General features: G+C 38.9%; 1 protein-coding gene across 2 annotated transcripts; it reads left to right on the top strand.

Annotated features, from left to right (window-relative positions):
- The first annotated feature begins 13,460 nt into the window (after positions 1–13,460).
- LOC146625586 (phospholipid scramblase 1) lies at positions 13,461–18,558 on the top strand. 2 transcript variants are annotated; one of them, XM_085362307.1, is made up of 7 exons: positions 13,461–13,502; positions 14,149–14,242; positions 16,567–16,609; positions 16,705–16,925; positions 17,098–17,259; positions 17,768–17,929; positions 18,322–18,558. In XM_085362307.1, the coding sequence occupies exons 2-7, from the start codon at positions 14,174–14,176 to the stop codon at positions 18,349–18,351; spliced, it is 687 nt and encodes a 228-aa protein (XP_085218433.1). In that variant the 5' UTR covers positions 13,461–13,502; positions 14,149–14,173; the 3' UTR covers positions 18,352–18,558. The 2 variants fall into 2 exon arrangements, with proteins under 2 accessions (XP_085218433.1, XP_085218432.1); XM_085362306.1 differs by lacking the exon at positions 13,461–13,502 and adding an exon at positions 13,711–13,893.
- Positions 18,559–23,446: the final 4,888 nt, after the last annotated feature.

Below are 23,446 nucleotides of genomic sequence, written 5' to 3'. Positions count from 1 at the left end.
AGTGAGAGCAGAGGAGGGAATGAACATTGGATAAACAGTGCTGCGCTGTTTCTTCTTAAGTTAACCCTTGTAGACATCAAGGCTGATTGATCTTTAAGTAAATTAGTTAACTGCTTAAGGAGTAATATGGTTCGAAATGCCTAATAGTCTCCGAGTTCTTTAAATAGCAGTCCAAAATGTGGAAAAAAGGCTCAAGCTAGCCTATGTTGACTTCAATTATTATCAAAAATGTGGGCATCACGCCAACTTCAGCTAATTGTTTAAGCACTAAATTCTCCAGTCAGCAATTGCACAGCTTATTAAAAGGACATATTTTTGTTACACATTAAATATGCTCAGTCCCTTATATCATGGTTGTTGAAATTCAATCTAAGTCGTCTGAAAGGTGCCATTGTTTACGACGGATGGGTCAGAGCTGCAAGTCAGCCTGTTACACAGCTCACTCTGTGCCTCCCACTGTAAGAGGAAAGCACAATTACCTGTTCTTGTCGAGGTATACAGGCCCTGCCAGCAGCGCCTCGTGCATAATGCATACCTGACATTCTGCTAACGTTACCTGCCACATGTAACCAGTCACACTGTAAAAGGTGTTTGTCTGCTCCCCCGCCACTCCAAATGCTAGATATTTAAAATTAATGGACGTGATTAAGATACTTTAAATCCCGCAAATGGTATATTTAAATATTAAGTCACATGTAATTAAGCAGGGAGAAATATTCATCCCCGTTGTTAGGGCAATTATAACAATTTCCATCAAGGGATTTCTCAGCTTGACTTTTGTTCTGAGCAATAGTGATTAACATTATGGTTAATTGAAGTCATTTTCCAAGACTAGGGGTATTTCTTATTTCGTGGCCTTAGAGAAAAAGGAAACCGGACAGAGAGGAGGCAGCGTGTCTGGTGTAGAGTCTTAACAATGTGATTTTCTCCTCCCTGGTTCCCTTCTGTGAGCATATTTAACAGTGTGTAGGGGGGTCTTCCCCAGGTGGCTGAGGAGGTCAGTATCCCCTGTGGGAGCGTCGAGTCAGTGGACAGTCGGAGATGAGGGCTCAGTGGGGAAACGCCACTTGGGTTAGCAGCCATTTCCTTACATCGCTTAGAGGAAGGAGGGGATTGGATGGTGTGATGTCCACCTTGTTTGGTGATAGCAGCTTTTCCTAACTGAATGTGTAATGTTGTTCTACTTATCAGACAGTCCAATTAAAAGTTGTATAAAGCTATTAACTGAGCGGTAAGGGAAATACTACATGACATAGAAATAGCACAGTGGGTTTAATAACTTAAAGTCAAACATACAATCAAAATGTGTTTAGCTCATTTTATTCACTTTGACTTTCTCTGTGCAGGAGGAACTAAAGACAATTTAAATTTATCACTTTTGATGCATTTAGGGGGTTTGATTTTGTGCCATCACAACCAGTTTGAGAGCAAACCAGTGCGAGACGAACTAAAAATGGATGAAAAATTTCAAAAATACTTTTGCATGCGCATAAAATGTCTGTGTGGGGATTTAATTGAGCCACTGGAATATTGTATTTAAAGGAAAATTCAACTTCCACACAATTCATGTCATTAAAAGTCTATCACTGCCTCACGTGGTAATACTGCAGGTGATATCATTAAGTTTTAGCAGTTACATGAGGCATAAAACGGGGTAAAAGTAAGCAAAGCTGATGCTGTCAATCAAGCGAACAAATTGTTGCGCTGCATTTCTCACCTGTTTGTGCGACAAGTTCACCTCGACTGTTCATCATTTCCCAAAATTGCCGCTTCGTTACTCTGAATCTGTTTACGTGACGATCTGATGTTGTGCCTCGATATCAGCTAATTGCTCTCGCACAGAAAGCGAGCAGTCAAACAGTGGCCCCTCTGTTAAGATTCCCAAATCAAGACATAATTGTCACCCAGCATACAGAGAGTACAGCTCCATTACCAACTCTGTCTTAGTGTAAGTAATATGCCTGCATACTGTCATGAGTGACACGGGCCTCTTCTCTTCAGCTCCGTGACCCGTTTTAAAGATCAGCGCCAACCCATGAGCATGCACCCAGCAGTTGTCCTCCCTCTGAATGTTATTACAGAGGGAAGCAAGGTCAGATTGCAGAGATGATGATACATGGGAAGCACTTTTGAAATAAGAAATTCTTCTTTTTTTTTCGCCGCTGTGTCGCATATTGACCTTGGCATTTTTGACAATAGCATCCATCACACACATGAAACCCTTCCAACAGGCAACACTGGTCTGCTGAGCAGCCAAGTGAATCAGATTAAGGAATAACACCAGTAGATGGATGCCGGATGTCAAAGCGGCAGAGGGATCAACCTCCCTGTTCCTCGTGCATTCAGCTTCCTTCGCTCTCCCGCACACACTGCGTGGTTGGGTCATGTTTCTCTGATTTTGACACAAATGATTAACGGCCGCAGGTTTACTGAGTTTTTGATCGATGCTACAGCAATATGGCGGTATTTAATACAGAGGACAATTGAAAGGTTGTCGATTGAATCATCTGCTGACACGAATCCATCAGTGTAGAAAAAGCGAAAGCTTCGAGAGAGTCGAGTCAATTACTCGTGCATAATTGAATCAATCCCTCCATACATTCTGTTTGTTTTGGTTAAACATTATTTTCACTGCAACTTATTTCTGTTATTGCCATAATGTGAAAAGTCTGCCCTGTAATAAAGTAAACTTTTGTGCCTTTATAGGGTTTCCAGCTAATCACTGCAGGGCATCTCTTACAAGACTAATGAAATACCATTTCTCTCCGCAAGCCTTATTTTCAAATACGTTGTATATCTGCTTTTAATTTCTCTGAACTTTAATAGTTCCACTTATGTGAAATAAAAATAAAATGGATCTCACAAAGAAGTGACTCATTTTATAGCGATGGCAAAGTAAGATTCCAGGCTGACGGCAGCTTTGCTATGGGGTCGAAAGCACGCGGTATCTGATCACAGTGCTGCGCTAGTTTTAACACAGAATATCCTTCCAGCCCATGTACAGTCGGAGAATATCATGGAGAATGACTCGATCTCATTACATTTTGATTAAATTTAGAAAGCAAGAACTCTTTTCTTGCTTTTTTCCCCTCATACACAAAACAAAGTCTTCAATAAAATTTATGGATGATTTGCTGAGAGGCACCATTAAAAACAATTAACTGCCATGGTTATTCTTTTTTAGCACTGAAGGAGCCAGAATTACCTCAAGTGTAAGAATGCATTTGTGAAACAGTTGTTCCTGATTAGAAAATGAATAATAATAATAATAATAACAGTAATAATTGGGGTTTTTAAAAAAACTAACAAAAAAACCATCCAATTAATGGTAGCTTTTGTGAGAGAAAAGCAAACTACGACACCACTGAAGCTTTGTATGGGGTGCCTGCATGGAAAAAGACATTAACAGAATGTGTGTGTGTGTGTGTGTGTGTGCGCGCATATGTGTATGTCTCAGAGAAGAGCTGCACTGAAGTACTCAGGCGGGAGCATCCAGTCAGTGACCCCTGTCTTTCCAACTGTGTGGAGAGAACTCTTCAGTGTGCATGCAAGTGTGTGTGTGTGCGTGTGCGTGCATGTGTGTCTGCAGCACAGAAAGAGCAAGACAGGGAGGCAGTGAGATAGAAGTACAGCACAAAGAACAGAGGAGCATTGTGCAGCGCCGAGCCTCCTCAGGTCCACTCCGTGCACGTCGTCCACATGCTGTAGCTCACAGTGCACAGCCTGAGGAGGAGTCCTGAACCGCACTGGCCTTTGCACTTTGCACTGACACTGACTCACACAGGGCAATGTGGCCACCTCGCTGTATCTGTCTGGCCTGACCAGGTTCAACACGCTCCCTAAGCCGTGCAGGAACAGTAGACTCACTGTAGGCACGGAGCTGTTTCTCATTTAGCAATAAGCACTGGCATGTTAACCTTAGCATATTAACCCTTATAAGTTGTTGTTTTTTAATTTTTATTCAGCAAAGATATAATAATTGATATTTATTTCAATTTTTCAAATTTAATATAAAACTTCACCAACAATGTTTTTATATTAAAAAAATTTGCAAAATGTAAAACATGAAACCTTTAAAATACTAGTTACAAAATGTAATTCAAATTAAAAGTTGGTTTGTTTTTGTTTTTTTGCTAAGCATTCCTTCAAAAATGAACTTTTATTTTTCTTAAACAGTAAGTATTATCATTAACAATATTAAGATTATTTTTCTGATAGTTTTTTTTTTGCAAAACTAAATTGCTTTTTTTAAATGTAAAAAATATTTAAACCTTGACTAAAGTTTACACATTTATGTGCAAAGTTTTTTTTAAGACTGACAGAAAGAAACAATAATTTAAAGTATATGTTTTGTATTTAGAAAAAAATGTATATTTGTTATTAGCAAGCCTTAAGTTATACTGTAAGAAAATGGTTAATGTTTTATAAAAGTTTTTACATGTCAAAATTCAACAAGGGTTAGGGGAGAAAAAAAACAAACCTAAAATAATAACTATATTTGCAAAACAATTTATTTCCCTGTCTGCTGTTACAACCAAAATTTGAAAATAAAAACATGCGCTATTTTTTTCTTTTATCAGCCTCAGCGTGAGGGTGTTTTCCACAATCAAGTTTTACGGTGTGCCAGCAGGAAACCATGTCCACAGGGACTCTCTGGAGAAAGAGGTGAGTACCAGGTGCTGTGAACCCTCTCATGCTATTACCACCATACTGTCATGGCTTTCTGTCCCATTTCTACCTTGCATACACCCTCCCCCAACCCGCCAGACAACAGGATGGCATCACAATAGCTGCACGTTCGGCAGCTTTGTCCATTTACAGCATATTTCATAGTCTATACGCATGTTTTTCCTCCCTTAGTTTTGTGAAGTGGACACTGCTGTGTGGCCCAAAACACAGCAGACTCATTTTATGTTGACAACTTTTAAGCACATGGGCACAGAAATAAAACGGTGAGGATGATTTAATTTTTATTTTTTATTTTTTTTGCAAGGGGAAGCCGGTAGTGAAAGGTTTGCAATGCGCTGAACAATATTCTGGTGAAATATGGACTTGGAGCACCCTCTACCCATCATGAGTTAAAATGCAGGCCGACTTTGCTCCAGAGTCCTCCCATTCCTATGTCTGTAATTGTCTGGGAGCCAGGCCTTGGTCCTGCTCTCCAGAATTTTAACAGAAACCATGAGAGGGGAGGCTGCTTTAAAGGCTTCATCAACTGTGACCAACCGCCGTCAGCAGTAACCCATGTTATACAGGCTGCAGTTATGACACCCTCAAAGGGCTGCCCATGAGGAGGCAGGCGACAGGGAGGGGGAAACAAGGGGAACAGGGCCTCAGAAGTTTCCCACCTTCTCTTGAACCGCAGCCGCACACCCTCAGCAGGAGGTGGACAGGGCCAGCTTTGAAAAATAACACCTTTGTGATCCCCAGTGTTTGGGGATGGATCGTGGTCTGCAGATGGCTCCGGATACTCTCTGTGTGGATGGTTGGGAATGAGAGCGAGCGAGAGAGGGCTGAGCTCTTTTGTATCCATTTTTGTACCTGAGGTTTAACGATTGAAGTCTGAAGTTTCCAGTTATTCACAAGTTACCTTAATGGGTCATTTAGTCAATGTTCTATTATTTTTGATCAACGGAAAGTCACAAATGAAAGTGCCGCTAGATACAATTTTACAATATGCCTCCCCCAACAACATCATAATGATGAATACGGCCTGCAATTAAGTTATACAAAAAGCTGCCATCTTCCAGAAAGTTCACACGCGGCCTGCATATGGCTAGTTAATGGGTGCGAGTGGAAAACTAAGAAGCAGACGTGGGAACTGGGAGCCAACTGAGTTTTGGACAGGGGAGAATAAATTATTATAGGCCAAGCAATAGTGACAGCATTTTCCCCTCAGTCAAGGGAAGAAAACAGTATGCTGAACTTCTAACCCCTGAATCCAAAATCATTTTTAGCTGCAGTTGACAGTCAGTAACCGGCACTTGACAGCAAGCTCACGAAAGCTGGTGACACTTTCCTGGGGCTCAGCGGGGTCCCCCAGTGGTCCAGCCCTCTGTAAAGATGATCGGCTGTTGTGGTGTTTTTCTTTCCTTCGTCTTGGCTGTTTCAATGTGCAATAAAATATAGAGTGTGTTTCATTCCTCTCTCCACTTTATTTACATTTCGCTCCTTTGCTCTGTTTGCTCAGTTGCTAGCACCACATTAAGAGCCAGTATGGGAAATGCCAGTTCAACGCAAATAATCATTTCAAAAAAGGGGGAAAAAAGATGGGTTTTACATTTAAACAAAATAGTCTTTTGATCAAATTTTTTGCCAGCGTTTAAACTTTAAATTTCACATGCACATCATCTTGTAAGGTTTATTCTCCACAGACATAACGTTACAGTATTGGGACAGAGCTTTCAAAGTCAGCATGAGTGCCAGTCTCGGAGCTCAGTAGAGAAGACAGTGCCTCACGAAGGCTTGTGTTGCCTCCAAACAGCTGTGGTGCCTCTTTTGTATTATTTGGAGGGCCTGTTGCCCCTGCTCTATTCAAGGCTTTCACACCAGTCTCACTCACTTCTCACTCCCTGGGTTCCTCCTCACAGGTCATAAATTAAGCGGAGGGAAGAGAGGCCTGAGATCAGAGAAAAAAGATCAGTCAGGGCCTTATTTCAGTTGGTTTTTGCCACATATTCTGTGCTACAACAGCACAGAGAGAGTCTGTTTCATAAGCAAGTGTAAGAAGCAAACCTGCTGCTTGGTGAGAGGTTCCCTAATGTACAGACAAGTCGGTGGATTTGTGAGTTGGGATGGTGCATTTTGGGTTCATCCACTTGGGGCCACACTGCTGTTGACACTATATGTTATTTTAATGAGTGTTGCAGCGCAGTGGTTAATGTGGCCACGGCTCGTGGCTCAGAGGTGCTGCGAGGAAGCGTGTGTGTGTGCGTATGAGGGAGACAGAGTTGGTGGGGGATGGGGGTGGAGGGGTCACAATATGGTTAAGGTGACAAGCGCTGGAATAACTCATACACCTCTCCTGTCAAAACAAAGACTACTTGAAGTGAATGAGGCCAGCAGTGACATATTTTATGGTAACCGGAAAAGCTTTTCTTGGCACCGATTTTTCTTTTTCTTTCACGAGTTCAGTTAGTTCTCATTTTCACAATTCAAATTTTAAAAAAGAAAATCAACATCGTGATGGACATATTGTATTCAGTAAGGTCACCAAACTCAACCCAGTTGTGCATACTGCGACAATGACTTAATGACATGAATGGGGTAAATACTGCACAGTTCAGTGGGTTGCATTGCGTGCTATTATTCCTTTGTGATACAGGGAGATCAAAATTATGAAATATCATGCGACACATGTGGGATCTATTCAGTGATATCACAAAACTCCCATTGAAAAACGGGTAAATGGCTTTGCATGAGGCTGTGTACAGAACCATATGGACGCCTCCACATCTCCTCATTTCATACATGTTTCTTTTGACATCAATAATGCCTCGGTATCCAGTCGCGTTTGGAACACATCCAAAACAATTATAAAGTTGCCGTGGAAACTGAGGTCCTGTGCCAGGGTGAGGCATACTGTCTCCGCTCAGATAACCACATGGAAAGTCACAGCAAACAAAGCACTTGACAGGGGTGCAGAAATGGGAGAAATAAAGAGAGGGAGGGAGGTGAGGGATGGGCAGAGGTGAAGAGACAGCGATGGAATAACAAAAGCAGCGTTCTTGGACAATAAACGTACAAAATAAATCTGTATTTTTGGGAGGTTTGTTTGTTTCAGGGTGTGAATTATAGACATTTCATGCTAGACAAAAAAAAAAAACCTTGTTGTGACCAATTTAAAGGCCAGTGTTCAGAACATAATAAGGCAAAAAAAGAAAAAGAGATTTAGAGATCGAGGTTCAGCAAAGGTCTTAGTTTAAGTGCGGAACAATGCACGTGTATGTGCTCTTGTGTGCCTGAATGAACATTATCATGGCAAACTAAAACACAGCCTCTTCGGTGACACATGCAATTTTGTGTGCGGAACATTGGGACTGGAGTAATGTATTGTAACCTTATGCTAACCTAATGAACAAGAGGATGAAAGCGGTGTAATGGAGGCATTTTTACATTTATCTTTAGGCTCCTCATTATGCGGTGAATCTGACAACCTCGTTAGGAGTGCACGAAAGATTACCCATGCGGATAAAGAGCACCACCTTCACATAAAAAAAAACAAAACAAAAACACACAGAAGAATTCTAGAACAGGTAGGAATGTCAAGAGCAAAGGGTGTACAACTGGTACGCACACACACACACACACACACACTCGTACACAAACGTGCAGATCATTCCCTGGTGGAAGTAACTCGGCTCTGGAAGTCAGAAGGACAATCTGACTGGCTTTCAAAGACCCCTGACGGTCTGTTTATTTAAATGGGAGTAAAGAATGCCACCATTTCAGAGGCAAAGCATTAGTATGTTTTGATCACACTGATGAAGACATTTCAGTGCTCTGTTTGGGCAGCTGGGATGATAAATGGGATCACCGATGCTACAAATAAGTCTGCTTTATTTCACATTAGATCCAGGGTCTACAAACTCATGCTACGTGTATAGCTGTTGGAGAGAGAGGGGGGGGGGGGGGGGGGGGGGGGGGGTGAATATTTAGGTTTTATAGCAAAACATTTATTTACAGAACAGAGAAAACACAAAGCAGCCTGTAGATTCAGCGCTTTTTAGGTTACATCAGGTCAGCAATCGCCGTAACGTGAATCAATTAAAACATGTTTTTAGGTGTTTGCGCCTGAAGTGTCAGCAGATCTGTGTGTGAGTCATCATTTGTTCTCATTAGTGTTTCTTGGAGAAATCAGTAGCGCTTGAGGAAATCAGGTAATTTGTATTCACAAATAAGCATACTCGACCCAACGACGTCATGTCATTTGTAACAGAGAAAATGTTTTTTGCGCGTGTGTGTGTTTGTAAGGACAAAAATATCTTCTTTTTTTTCACAATGAAAAAGCAATTTCTACATTGGTCTTCTTACGAACGCCAATGAGGCCGGGCATCATTAGCTCAATACTGCTCTCCAGTGGATGCAAGGTACATTGATACTCTCGAAGTTCAAGCGCACAGGGAGGGTTTTCTACTATATTTGTAGAAATTGAGTCTCAAGGTTTTGAAATGCCAGTGCTTTGCAGCTTAAGATTGTATAAGTGAACCTAAACCTAAACCTAGTTTTAAAGGACGATTAAAAACATGACTAAGAAAAAGCTTTTAATAATTTAGGTCTGGGATTAATCCATGTCTAAGAAATCAAGCCAATTTTTTTTTCCTGCATGTCTTGGATTATTGAGTTTCACTGTAAGGATGACATATGTTCAGAGTTTGACAAAACAAGACATGACTAAAACAAAGGTCTCTACATCAGAACAGTATCTTAAAATCATATCCTTAAGAGATAGGAAGAAAACAAGGAGAAAAGAAGATTACATGGGAACTGGACTGAGAATTTATGAAAAAAAACAAACAGATTTTAAGTGTGTGAATCCAAATTTGAAACTGTCGGTTCAAATTGCTGTCAGTATGTACATTACAGGTCAGGAGAGAGGTGCAACAGTGAGTGTATAGCCATGAAACCACACTGTAAAAGACAGAGGTGTTCGATGTTCGGAATATTAAGAAATGATCAACACAGAAAAGAACCATCAGATTTTGATACACCATGCAATACTATCTGTAAAGGATGACTGTGATCCCAGACTCAGTGCCAATTAAGTAAAAGCACAGACAATTAAACACTGCCAGTGATGGATTACCCTCTACAAAACTCAACATTATTGAAGCAGTGTGAGATCATCTTGACAGAGAACAGAACAAAAGGAAGAAACATCCAAAGAAGAGCTTTGAATGTCCTCCAGTAAGCCTGGCGAACTATTCCTGAAGACTACTTAAAGAAATTACAACAAATCTTGCTTAACAGATTGCAGGCTGTGCTGATGAATAAAGGCGGCCATACTAAATATTGACTTGCAAAATTATTAGAACTGTATAAAGTCTGTTTTGTCCTTATATACTGTATTTTCATCAATACTGCACATATTTCAAAACAGTGCACCCATCATAGTAAAATACAGTATAAGGAAATGAAGGCTGACTTATTTGGACTTAACAAATTCATGCATAGTAGTTTGATATTCTAATAGAGCTTAAATCAGGGAGATCAAATCAACTCACACAACTGTTATAAGTCAATTCATCTTTCTCCTGTGTGAAGGACCTCAGTCTGAGACCTATAGTCTGACCCTATTCAATCTATAAAAGTTGTGCTCCACTGTCAGGAGAGGACATTTTGGGCCTTCTATGGATGCCAAGAGCACATGGACTTTCGTGAAAATGACAAAAATGATGCAGTTTCCACATTTTATGGCCTCTAGGGAGATTAAATAATAATTTTCTGGAGACATTATAATTTTTATTGCTAACAATCACATTACTTTTCAATTTAACAGAATTTCAGAAGTTCTATGCCCCTTTGAGCAAGCACTTGGCAACTGTGGAAACAAAAAACTCCCTATAAACAGGAAGAAAATCTCAGGCAGAACCAGGCTCAGGGAGTGGCAGCCATGACTGATTGTGTGTGTGTGTGTGTATGCTAAAAGTGTACTAACTCTTCTGTCGTGTTGACAACCCAACCATCCATCCATCCAACATACAGATATTGATTACATCACACAGAAAACAAGCAACCAGGTTTTCAGAAAAAACGTCAGACCAAACAAATCAGAGGCAAGTGCTCATCCCTGAAGGTAGCATTAAAACTGAAAATATTCGGGAGCCAAAACCATTCTTTAGCATATCTGTGTTCATGTTTGACACTGATAACCTTGGATCCACATTTATTGGTTCATAGTTATAGTCAAGACAGATTCTTCAAGATTGGCCATGAAAGGAACACATTATCTTGATGTAAGGGAGGTCTCTGTAAGGTGAGACCTCCCTTAAACAGAATGCAATGAGGCTGCTTCAATCTGCTGAGACGGTGTAAAGATGATTCCCTTCACAGGTCGGTGTCTCGTATACCAGTTGTGAAACAAAATCCCACAACTTCAGAGCTCTAGTGGTGTCAACACACCATCCCTCTGTCATACTATCCATGATCATTGTTAGTGCCTTGGGTGACATGACCATACAACCCAGCTTTATGTGCCTATTGCCAGTGTTGGGGTTGGCACTCAATAAAAAAGTGATGAATTACAAACTAACCATTACTTTCCCTAAAAGCAGTTCAGTATGTTACTTAATTACTGTCACATGATTACCAGTTAGCAATATAAACCTTGTGCTTCAGTCCCACACACCAACACAAATCCCCAAAATACATAGAATCTTTCTTTTAGTGTTTACATATGAACACAAAACCCACAACAAAAAGCAAAGATGAAACCAGCTCAAAGAAACAAATGCCACAGTATTTAAGTGTTACTGTAGAAACATGAACAGGCACAAACAGGCTTCAAGCCTGACTGCTCATCACTGTCTTTGTTACCTGATAAAGATCAGTCTCTGGCTCCTGGGCTGGGCATGCACTCACCTTTCAAATCACTCTGGGTTCTTGGCTAGCTTTGTGTTAGCATGCCGTCTGTGCAGGTGCTTCCAAAGAGCAGAAGCTGTGTTAGGACTATAAAGCAGTTGTTTCTGTTCTGGACGATTTACACTTTGCCATCATTCAAAACTAAAACTAATGTTAAATTATCTGTGGTAAACCGCTCCACCATTTTCCTGCTCCGGAACAGGAAATGAAATCAGCTGATTCCAGCGCAAGTGTGCGAAAAATAAAATGAAATATTTTTTTTTCTTTTCTTTATATCCACCCAGCATGTAGATAACAAGAAACATTGTAACACAAGTAATGACATAATATTGAGTTACATTACTGAAAAATGTAATGTGATCCAGTACAGTGCAGTAATGCATTATTACTATTTTGTGTGCAGATTAGAGTTTAATTAAGTTTAATTAATTTAGTTTATTTAAAATAAATAAATTTAAATGTTAAATTTATGTTTTAGAGTTCATGTGCGTTTCCTTCAACTAACTGTTTTAGTAGTCATGAAAAAAAAAGGAAATCTTACCAATAATCCACACAACACAAATGGAAAAATTATTATCAATTTCAACTTAAATTGAATTGATGTGATGTAATGTGATGTTCAGCATATGTCTTTCAACCACATGACCAAAACAAAAACATCTCAACTTCTCAGTTTCAGTAGAATATAACAATAAGAATATATAATATAAAATTATTTCTGTATAGTGATTTTCAGTATAAAAAAAATGTTTTTCAAAATAGAAGGAGTTAAGCCAAAGACAGATAATCAGGGTATTAATGCCAAATGAGTGAGTTTAAAGCCAAATATACTGCAGGGTACTTACCCTTAAGGAAACAATCTTAATAAATGCCATCCATGCTTAGGAGGCAGCATATGGTCTTAACATCTGAAAGTCCTCTGGACATTGCACTATTAACTTTATTATCAAACAACAATTGCATCATAGCACTAAAACACAGGAAGACACAAAAATAACATCTGAGAGCTTAATCAAAGCACATAAACAAGGGATTGTAAAAAAAAAAAAAAAACGTTCTGTAGTAGAAATCACTGTGTGAGATCAGGTCTGATAAACTGTTGTGACTGATTATATTTTGTCTGCATTCAAAAAAAGTTTGACCTTTACGATGCAAAGAAATTAACATATATGACCAAGATCCGGAAAGGCTGTTGTATTTTTTTTTTAAATATAATATGGATTGAGGCAAAGTAGAAAACTGTCATGTTACTCTTACAAATCAAATATTTACATCTGGGGGGGGGGATTGCTTTTTGCGTTTTGCTAAAGACGGAAGAAACTATCGGCTTGTTATCAGCAGGCAGTTCAAAAGCACACATATGCGATGTGATTACCATACATGGCAAGGGTTGCTTTCTATGAAGGCACCATTAATATTGGTGTAAATAACCTAACTGCTCGAATTTATTGTAGACTGCTTTGTAAAATCCACAACAAGATGCACAGGTAACAGGATATACTTGAAACCGTTTCACAGAGTTGCGTTTCCTCGTATTTATGGTGACATCAAGAGGATGGGAAAAGAAAATACCAGGAAAACCGATATGCTGCTAACGTGTGCATAATGAATGAATAAATTAAATAGCATTAATTATTAATGTTTGCTTTTTCAATTATACTTATCTATTTTTGGTTTGCTTTTGCTTTTGTGTAATGCAAACGCTCTAATCGTGCAAGTTATTCCTTTTTTTATTTTGCTCTATTTTGTTCAGTTCTACTCAAATCTATTTGCTTCTGCTGAGTTCATTTCTATACTCTCATATCGCCATTGGTGCATGAAGATGGGAAGTACAACCACGTCGACCAATGAGATTCGAGTTTTATTCCATTGGTTTGGTTCCGGAGTGGCCCGTTATTATTTTAAGTAGCAGGTTAAAATCGGTGAGTATTTTTTGTCCCTCTTGTAACATCTGGGTGTCTCGCGTCTAGTTAGCACTGCGGAGGGCGTGTAGAGACACTTTCGTGTTGATTGTAGCGCGTCGCTTTGAACGACTGGCTCTGTCTGAATCCCAAAGTAGGCAGATCGGGGTGCGCTCTCTGCACCAGCTGACGAAACATTCACGGGTAGTAAACATATTTAACGCGATCGGTCACATAAATCTGCGCTGACTCGATCTGCTTGCTTGAATACGGTTAGTGTGGCTCACACGGGCTTTAGGCCCGCAGTCTTATGTGTAAACAAACGGACTAAGAGGATTTCTCCAGCTGGTGTCTCCCCGTCAGAAGCTCGTCACTTCCAGAACCAACCAAGAATGTCTGTGTCGCCTACCATGTAGGTCTGCAGCCGCTCCCCCACGCTCTGGACTATAACTACATCGCTGTTGGTTAACAAAAAGCATATACTGGACCTTAGAGAGCACAACGATGCCCCCAGGCTCTTCTATCGACCTCAAAATACTAGATAGATGTCGAAAATATACGGATCGCTGTCCATTTGCTTCGGTTTAGCAGCATTTGTTCACGACTGTGATTATACATAAGCAGAAGATGGCGCCATTTCTCAGTTTTAAACACTTTTCATCAACAGGTCTCATCAACTCCCTCTGGACGGTATGAACATGTATGCTGTGCCCAGCCCGGGAATACCAGGCTGTCCCCCAGGATTAGAGTACTTGACGCAGGTTGGTAAAGTACAAGTGACTCTAAATGGAGCAATCTGCATAGCCAAAAGTCTAAATTGATGCTCAAGGCCAGACATAATGAGCAATATTACCTTCCTTCTGGTTCCTAATATTAAATAGCCACCTGACACAGCAGAAAATCACATAGCAGTGAAAACTATGGAAACATACCCTGACTTACTCATCCTTTGTGACTACATAGATTAAAATGCTGTGTAGCATTGACAATATTTCCTCTAAATTAAATAGCTTAAATTGAATGCTTAACCAAACTGACGTAACTAACAACCCTACATATAATGATCACCACTGATGTTCACACAGGCATTCAGACATGTCACAGTAGGAGAGTGTGAAAAATTAAAGAAAAAGTGACTGAATTCTGTGCAAGCTACACTTGTTACACTTGTTGTTAATAGTGACACTTTTGCTTGCTGTGATAAGTCAACATCTGCCCTGTGAATAAGCTCTGTTGGAAAGAGTTGCTAGTTAGTTGAAGCCACCAGTCTTTTTCTTCATTCCTTGCAGCTTTAGGTCCATTCATTAAAGTTGAGAAGAACATAATGAAGTCCATGGTAAAAGTATATTGATCCACTTAAAATAAAGTGAGATGCTCTGCATGTGTTTATTCCAGAGGGTAAGTTGTTATAATTAGTAAAAGATGTGAGACCGGGCTGTTCTGATCCAATCAAAGGCTGTCTTTCAGAACAAAAAAAAATCAAGTCATCAGAGATAGATTGGTACTCATATGCTAGACTGTTTGTTCCCACTGCTTTGCTCAGCTTCTAGAGCTCCATTTAAAGTTTGACAAATTTGAACAGTGACAAAACTTGTCTAGATTAACTGGCTAGCAAAAGTTTGTAGATGAGGCAGTGGCTCTCACATCCTTACTCTGCTGCCATAGCAACAACTCTTTTCTCTGATCCCTCTGGCCTCGCCTGCGCCTCATTGCCTTCATCCTTTTTTTGTTTTAGAAAAAGCTTCTTACGTTCCAGCTTAGTTACCACCAGAGGCCAAAAGTGACAAACACAGTAATGGGAACGCTCCCTCTGTCTCTTCTGGCCTCGCTCTCATAAAATGAGTGTGTGCCAAGTGATTTGAAGTTTATCTGCTGCTTGAATGACCCAAAGAGGGGAGAAAAATACCCTACTACCATTTTTGATAAGAGTTATCATAATTCGGGGGGAATGTATTGATCCAGGGCTATAATTCTTCTATTCTATTGATTATTTCTATCTGAGATCCAGGGCTACTCATTAAAACAATGAACTATAAAAATAACAGTGAAACAAACTGTTTCACTGTTATTTTTATAGTGCCAAATCACATCAACAGTTGAGTCAAGGCAATTTAATAGTAAAGTAAAAACCCTAAAATAGTGAAGAGAACTCCCCCAAAATAACACAACCCCCTATAAGCAATCACCTGGCAACAGCAGGAAGAAAAACTCCTTTTAATAGGAAGAAACCTCTGGCAGAACCAGGCAGGGTCAGATGTAGAAACGTTTTCTTAGAGTTGCATGAGGGTGGCATGGAAATCAGATTAGGTGGCAAAATCAAAGCCATTTCTTTACACATATGCAGGTGTTACCTTCTATAATATGTACTATATATGGATAAATACATTAAATGCAGTAAGTATACACATGTTTCATATAAACATAATCTGTATCTTTCTTAGACCAATAAGTATACAATCCAGAAAAGTACACAACATGACATGGATCAGTTAGAAATTTCTTCACTCTTCTTATTAGAAATAATCAAATTGTCCATCCATCCATCCATCTTCATCCGCTTTGTCCGGGGCCAGGTCGCGGGGGCAGCAGCCTAAGCAAATAATCAAATTGTTACACGCCTAAATTTACACAAAACGTCAAAAATGTGCCGTGGGTTGCTTCTGACAACAAGAAACAAAGCCATTTTGGTTTAGGGGCTGAACCATTTTTAATGAGGGGGGCGGATTATACAGTATATTTCATTTTAGAATTGATATTCAATGCTAATTGAAGCTAGGCTCAAAGTGTTAATGATAGATTATTTTAATAAACAACTGTCATATGCAAATCTTGGGTGGTACTAGAGGTGGGAAAAGATTATTTTAGGGTGGCACATGCCACCCCAGGCCACCACAGTAGATCCGCCCCTGGAACCAGGCTCAGGGAGGGGGGGCTGTTTCCTGTGACTGGGTGGCAGTGAGGAGAGGGAGAAATAATACAGCACCTGTTATTTATGTTTATGCCAGCATATATAACACTACGCCACCAACAGCTGCTCCTCTCAAGTGTTACATAAAAAAATAACATTGCTTATGTGGTTTTCTAGGTAGATCAGCTGCTCATCAAACAGAAAGTTGAGTTGATTGAAGGTATAGTACGTAAATAGTTTACTACATGCATATTTTAAGGATGTCTTTAGCGACAGTTGTTCAGTGTTTTTTTTTTTTTTTTTTAATCCATGCAGCTCTTATTGGTTTTGAAAGCAATAATAAGTATGAAGTTCGTAATGTCATGGGCCAGAACGTCTTCTACGCTGTCGAGGAGAACGACTGTCTGAGTCGACAGTGTTGCGGTCCCCTGCGCTCCTTCACCATCCACATCCTTGACAATTTTGGACAAGAAATCATCACTGTCACCAGACCACTTAAGTGCATGTCATGCTTCTTCCCTTGTTGTCTACAAGAGGTGAGAGTAACTACGTTTAGAGACATCCTCTTTGTATATGTTAAATTACAGTATTTCCCTTTGATCACCAAATCACTCATTGTTTACACCTTGCACCACATCTGTGATTTTTACATGTATTTTTTAAAAGCTGACTAGAAATGAAACTGTTCTTTAATAACGCTTCATTCAGCTGGAGGTGCAGGCTCCCCCCGGCAACACAGTGGGCTATGTGATACAACAGTGGCATCCCTTCTCCCCTAAATTTATTGTTGCTAACGAACACAACGAACCTGTACTGAAAATTCATGGGCCTTTCTGCGGATGGAGCTGCCTTCCAGATGTTGACTTTGAGGTGGGTTTACCCAAACACAGAGAAATCTGTGAAATTTGTGAAAACACAACATGACATGGTTACATTCACACCCACTGGACATTATTTTTTTAAAGGAAGCCTCCTCGTGCTCTGAAGCGAGAAATGTGTTTCCAGTAACACAAGCCCATGGCTTGGATGAAGCCACTGCACAGGGCATGCTCTTGTGTGGCATAGTGTAGGCTTTGTTCCATGGCTCAGCTAGTTTTATTAGATTGAGCTGTGAAGGGGATTTGGGTCAGTGATACAGGCCTTTTGCCAGATCCAAAGAAAGGGTAACTGAAGCATGATATTACCATCCCCTAGCTGCTTTGAACTCATTATGGAGCGTACAAATCTCAGATTTCAGTGGCAGCGGGCAAAAAACAAAATCGAATTATGAGCTGTTCGATGATCCTGTTCCAGTAAAACCAAACAAGTCCAGGGCATGACCTTTACGCTAATGCAACACATGTGCACAATCTGTTTTCTTATGCAACTCTTTCCACAGATTTTAACAATCGATGAAGTCAGCAAGATTGGGAAAATCAGTAAGCAGTGGACAGGGCTTCTTAGGGAGGCATTCACAGATTCAGACAACTTTGGTATCCAGTTTCCCATGGATCTGGATGTGAAAATCAAGGCTGTGATGATCGGCGCATGTTTTCTCATTGTAAGTTCAACCTTCACTTACCTTTTAATCAAAATGATTATATGATGTATTAACCTGTCATGTTAAGGCTTTGTAAAGGATATAATTTTAGAGTTCTTGAGCTGCAGATTAGGTGTAATTTTCAACACAGTCAACCAGCAGCTGACCGACTGACTTAATGTGTAACTTTGCCCTCATTTAGTGGGAAATGTGGTTTAGAATCACCTGAATTTCAACTAATAGAAAACAGAGTTTGCTAAATTCTTTCAATATGTTTTTACTTTTCTAGAAAATTGGCAGTACAAATTTTATATATGCTTTGGCTGATGCATTTTAACAGACGATTAAGCATTACATCGTTACATTTTTAAACATTTTTATGAACGCTTTCTTTTTCCTTATTTTGCATACAGGATTTCATGTTCTTTGAGTCAACTAACTAGGAGCCAAACCGCATTTCCTTGTACCTCTGCAAGAAGAACGAGGCCTCAAAGCCATGATGATTAGTCCCAAATGCCCTAACATCGAACAGCCTTCAAAGGAATAGTTTAAAGAAAGTACCAAATGGTACCTCAACGTCAACACTTTGCATGAACAAAGAAATAGAAGGTTTGTTTTAGTCTTAGCTGCTCAGGTTTGTTGCAAAATCATGTCATTGGGCTGAAAGTGCAAAATGCAGTTTTAGTTTAGCCAGTGTTCATGAAGATTTCATTATTATAATTATTATCTTGTAATTATTTAAAGGAAATGTTTTTTTTAATATATTTTTTGCTGTGTGTTTTACATTGTGACCATTAAGTCAATCTGGAACCCGAAAAAACTTTGCTATTACTGCAAAATAACGTTTAGGGTAAAGATACATTTATATACAAGGAAACAAAAACGGAGCACAGTGGTGTAGGAAAAAATGGTTTGGTGTTAATATGATTAGTATGAAACCCTCATATGCAATTTGGTCACATTACAAGTAAAGATACTAATTTACTTAATCTACTCTGCTTGTATCTACTGTGTGAGAACTAAGGAACTCGTTTAATTCAGTTATCTGTAGTTCTGATATCCAGTGCCCTGTTTTTTATTGCTTTATGTTTTGGTCATTTGCCACACATAGCGATGTCTGTGCGCACTGCTTTGAACAAGTGTTTGTGTGTCTGTGAGCTATGATTGTACTTGTCTGTGAACAGAAGTTATAATACCATAAAATATTTTTTTCCACAGTTTTTTTTTTTTAAAGGAAAGGGTGGGTGGGAAGTAGAAAGGATGTGCTATAAGCTTGACATACTGTTCTTGTCTTCCCCACTAGAGGGAGCTAGATATTCATTTAAGAATAAGCAGCCCAGATGAACGATATAAATACTTGCTAATGTTATTAGTATCTGATGACATTGTATATTTTTTTGATAAACTCAGGTTGAAATGCATGCTACTACTGTATTACAGTGTTGGTCACTACTGGCTCTGGACGTTACACACCTGCACCTGATACTATGAACATAAAGCGTTCACTGGTTTGTTTTCTTAAATCATTTTGTACATTATATGATTTTAATATCCATATATTGCTTCCATTTTCTTTTATATTACATTTAATTTTGATTATGTTTACCTTTTACATTAATATCCTATATGACAGTTTTACATGTATCACAATATTGTAGTTTCCAGTACAATAGAGTAATATTTTGCAGAAAATGAACATTGGTACTCTTTCACCATACTTCAATTTAAAATTATAATACATATTAATTGTGGCAATCGGTGTGATTAGGGGTGGTATAAAGTATTGTAGCAAAGGCGTTATGTGTCAAACATTCTTTGTGAAATATTTTTTTCACCATGACTGTAATCTGTGACTTTACAAACCTGAAAAATTAGCCTCCATCATAAGCCATTTTTACATATTAATACTTAAGCTTTTATTTTTGTAAAAGTACTATATACTGCCAGTTGGAAGAGATAATATTACTGGTGTAAACTTACATTTTTTTTTTGGTGTCCAGAGTGTTTTATTCTGCCTTTAATGTATTGACACTTGTTTTTAGAATAGCCATAAGTGGATATATTTCTCTCTTTATAAACATAATTTTTTAAACCCCTTAATTATGCGAAACCTAAATAAAAACTTAATAGATGTCTTTTATGAAGTCTGTTTTTTTTTCTTTGCATACAGTTGGTTAAGATAATACTCAGTTGAAATAAAATCCAATCCCATTCTCGCCACTAGCATGGGCCTTTCCTTTTCTTATAATACAGTAGTAGTATAAGATGCTGGTGCTAGATCCTCTGAAGGCTCTTTGATTGTGTTTAAACGCCAAAAAATTCAGCCAGAATGTGATCTTAAAAAAGGGAACTTTGCTATTTTCAGTCAGTTATATAACAAAAACAGTTAGAGTCCTTATTCTTCTACTTTTGCACTATTACTGTAAACTGATAAACTGTTTAGTCACGCAATGAATGGAAATGAGCTACGCTTAGATTGTGCAAATAGTCCATGGAAAAACAATAAAAAATAAAAAGAACCGTGATGTGTGATGTTCTTTTGATTTCAATACTAAAATGAGTAGAAACTGACCATTAACAACCACTGATAGTGAAAAAGTTCAACTTTAGTACTATGAATGAACTTCTTTGTTATAGTCATTTCAATATGTTTAATAACAATGCTCAGACCTTGTAAACGGTTATGTAAAGGCACTGTGCTTGGTAACCACCTTCATCTGGTCTTTCATCAGTTTCCTTAAAACATCTTTGTTAATGTTTCTGAATGTTGAATTTTTAATGGAAAAACCTGATCTGAGGTGCAGAATGAAGAGGGAAACGAAAACTATTCATTTTCTCCCTTCTGAAATAAGCTGCAAACCTTCATTGGATAAGTCCAAGTAATTCTCATTTACAACAGCCTTTTCAACAACAGCACCTTTTGTTATGACATTTATTCAATGGAAAAATTATCTGCTGTGAAAATACTCGTATCTTTTGATGAGCCTGGTGTTTATGAAAATTATCATTACTAAGTTATATTAAGAGCTTCCTTATAAGGTAACTATTTAAGGGCAAATTTCTCTTATATATAGGGTTTGTATTATACTTAAGGATATGTGTGAATCATGGCAAATATCAAGTTTCAGCTATTTTTGTGGTGCAGATGGTTTTCATGTTATATGGCAATATTTTCCGGAATACATGATGTCCTACTTCTCTGAGTGGTACAGATAATTAAGCTGTGGTTGGAAAATAGTGTGGAGGAGTGCACGTGGAGGAGGGAGGATGTGATTAAAAATAACACTTCATGCCATTTTTTCCTTTTTTTCTGATCATCAAATAAAATTCTTCTCATGACATAGGTATGGCAGTGGTTATATTTGCAGTAGTACTGAGGTGGATAGATGGTCAGATTGTTGTGGACGGGCGATGTCTATGATAGAGCAAGTCACATTTTCTGTATGTGCAAGTAAGCCTAGCTCTTCTAGGCTTCAAGTGACATCCATTCTTTTATTAAAGGGTTTATGAAAGGGCTGTAACACACACACAGATTCTAGATCTGACCAACCTTCTCAGCCGTGGGCAAAAGATGACAACCAATAAAATTCTAAAAGATAATTTATTAGTACACTGATCATAAAAGTGAAGGGACAAAATAGTCCAGTGTCCCACTTGCAAAAGGGATACAACACACAGTTCAAGCTATGCCACACTTCACTATGGTGACAACTTTAACAGGAAACAACAGTTGTCCTCCAAGACCCAACGCCCTGTAAGTAAAGGGCTGATAATCACTCTAGCCTCAGTAAACCAACTCTGCCTTTAGGCTGTGTCACATAGTAGGCACAGAGAAACAAAATATCACAGCATTGTATTGGGTATAAATAGACCAGAGTATCAGTACAATCAAATAAACTGCCTTCAATGAATCCAACCCCATAACAACCACTTGTTCACAGCAATTGTGACACACAAAAACCTCCCAAACTAGTGCCCAATACCCACAGCAAAGATGGAGATGAGTAAATATAGGCAATACTAGTCCACCATATTACAGGGGCATCACTATGGCAGCTCAGTATAAGCCAGTGTAAACAAGCCAAGTCAGTCTTTGTATATTAGAATGCTAACTTTAGCATTCTAACACAAATACATATACAGTATAGCTACTATTAGCTGGTCTCCTGTTCATAAGGGATTGCTACAAGAATCAGGGATCAGGAATCCTTCATTGGTTTGGCAGATGTATAAACCAATACACTACAGAGACACTGTGACTGCACGATTATTTGACTTCATTAGTCTCTCACATTGTTGTGGAGAAATTTTGACCCACTCTTCTTTACAGTGTTGCTTCAGTTCATTGAACTTTACAGACATTTGTTTATGTACAGCTCTTACGGTACTGGCATGTTAATTAGGTTAAGGTCTGGACCTTTACTGGGCTATTTACTGGGCAACACCTTGATTCTTTTCTTTTTTAGTAATTCTGTAGATTTGTTGCTTTCTTGGCTATCATTGTCATGTTGCATAACTCAGTTTTGGCCAAGCTTTAGGTGTTAAACAGATGACCTCACATTTTATTCTAGAATACTTTGGTATACAGAGGAGTTCATGGTCACTTTAGTGACTTTAAGGTGACAGTTGGTATGAGCTGTGTTTGGTTTTCACCAAATGTGGCAGTGTGCATCAAACATCTCCAAATTGTTCCAGTGTTTAGCTTTGTTCAAAAGCAACTTTCCAAAGACATGTAATTTTTAGAGAGTGGAGGCTTTCTTCTGGCAACCCTTCCAGATAAACCATATTTGTTTAGTCTTTCTCCAATTGTGCTTAATGAACTTTTACATTTAATATGCTAACTGAGGCCTGTAGAGTCCAACGTGTAGCTCTGCAGTTTTTCGGAGTATTGTACAGTCTGAACTTGACGTGGATTTACTGGGATGTCTAGTCTTTGGAAGATTGTGGCACACACCTGAATGCTCCAGACCAGCAAACTGACAAAACATCTGCTTTTATAGATGTCCTCATACTTGGTCATCATCAAATTAATGAGGTATATTTGATTAGCAGCACACGGCTGCTAATTACCCTGTTAATTCCTATGGAAACAGAGAGTGTGTACCTAACTTTTTAAGTACATAACCTCACTAACATAACTAAATATAATCTATTTTTCTGACAACTGTAATTCTGTACTTAAACTTACCCTGGTTTTCAACCATGAAAAATGAGGAACAGTTTTTTGAGATTAACAATGTAGCGCTATGTAGATGCCTGCAAAAATGGTAACACACACAGCTAACATTTCACCACAGCTTGTTACAAATATTACCACCAGGTGTAAAACTGTCACCTTTGAACTCTTTGTGACCCCACATTTCAATCAACACCACTGGGAACTTTACTATCTGTTGTGAGGAGCAATCCCTTTATTGTTGCAAATTCAATTTAACAAGGATTTAGAAGACTTCCTTAGAAAAAAATCACTCTCCTTTGACATGTACTGTAAAAGAGCACACATTACAGAATTTACTGGAGTTGTTACTGCTGTTACTG

This window comes from Diplotaxodon limnothrissa, linkage group LG9 (assembly GCF_057381915.1).
Source record: "Diplotaxodon limnothrissa isolate DT_005_m linkage group LG9, D_limnothrissa_male_GT1.1, whole genome shotgun sequence".
In the NCBI taxonomy this organism is placed as follows: domain Eukaryota; kingdom Metazoa; phylum Chordata; class Actinopteri; order Cichliformes; family Cichlidae; genus Diplotaxodon; species Diplotaxodon limnothrissa.
This window is presented reverse-complemented; position numbering and strand designations above follow the sequence as displayed.

Excerpts from the sequence above, each read along its gene's own strand:
- LOC146625586 (XM_085362306.1), top strand. The coding sequence starts at position 13,874 with ATGTCTGTGTCGCCTACCAT. Across the intron at positions 16,610-16,704 it reads GAAAGTTGAGTTGATTGAAG|CTCTTATTGGTTTTGAAAGC; the intron begins GTATAGTACGTA and ends TAATCCATGCAG. Across the intron at positions 17,930-18,321 it reads TCGGCGCATGTTTTCTCATT|GATTTCATGTTCTTTGAGTC; the intron begins GTAAGTTCAACC and ends TTTTGCATACAG.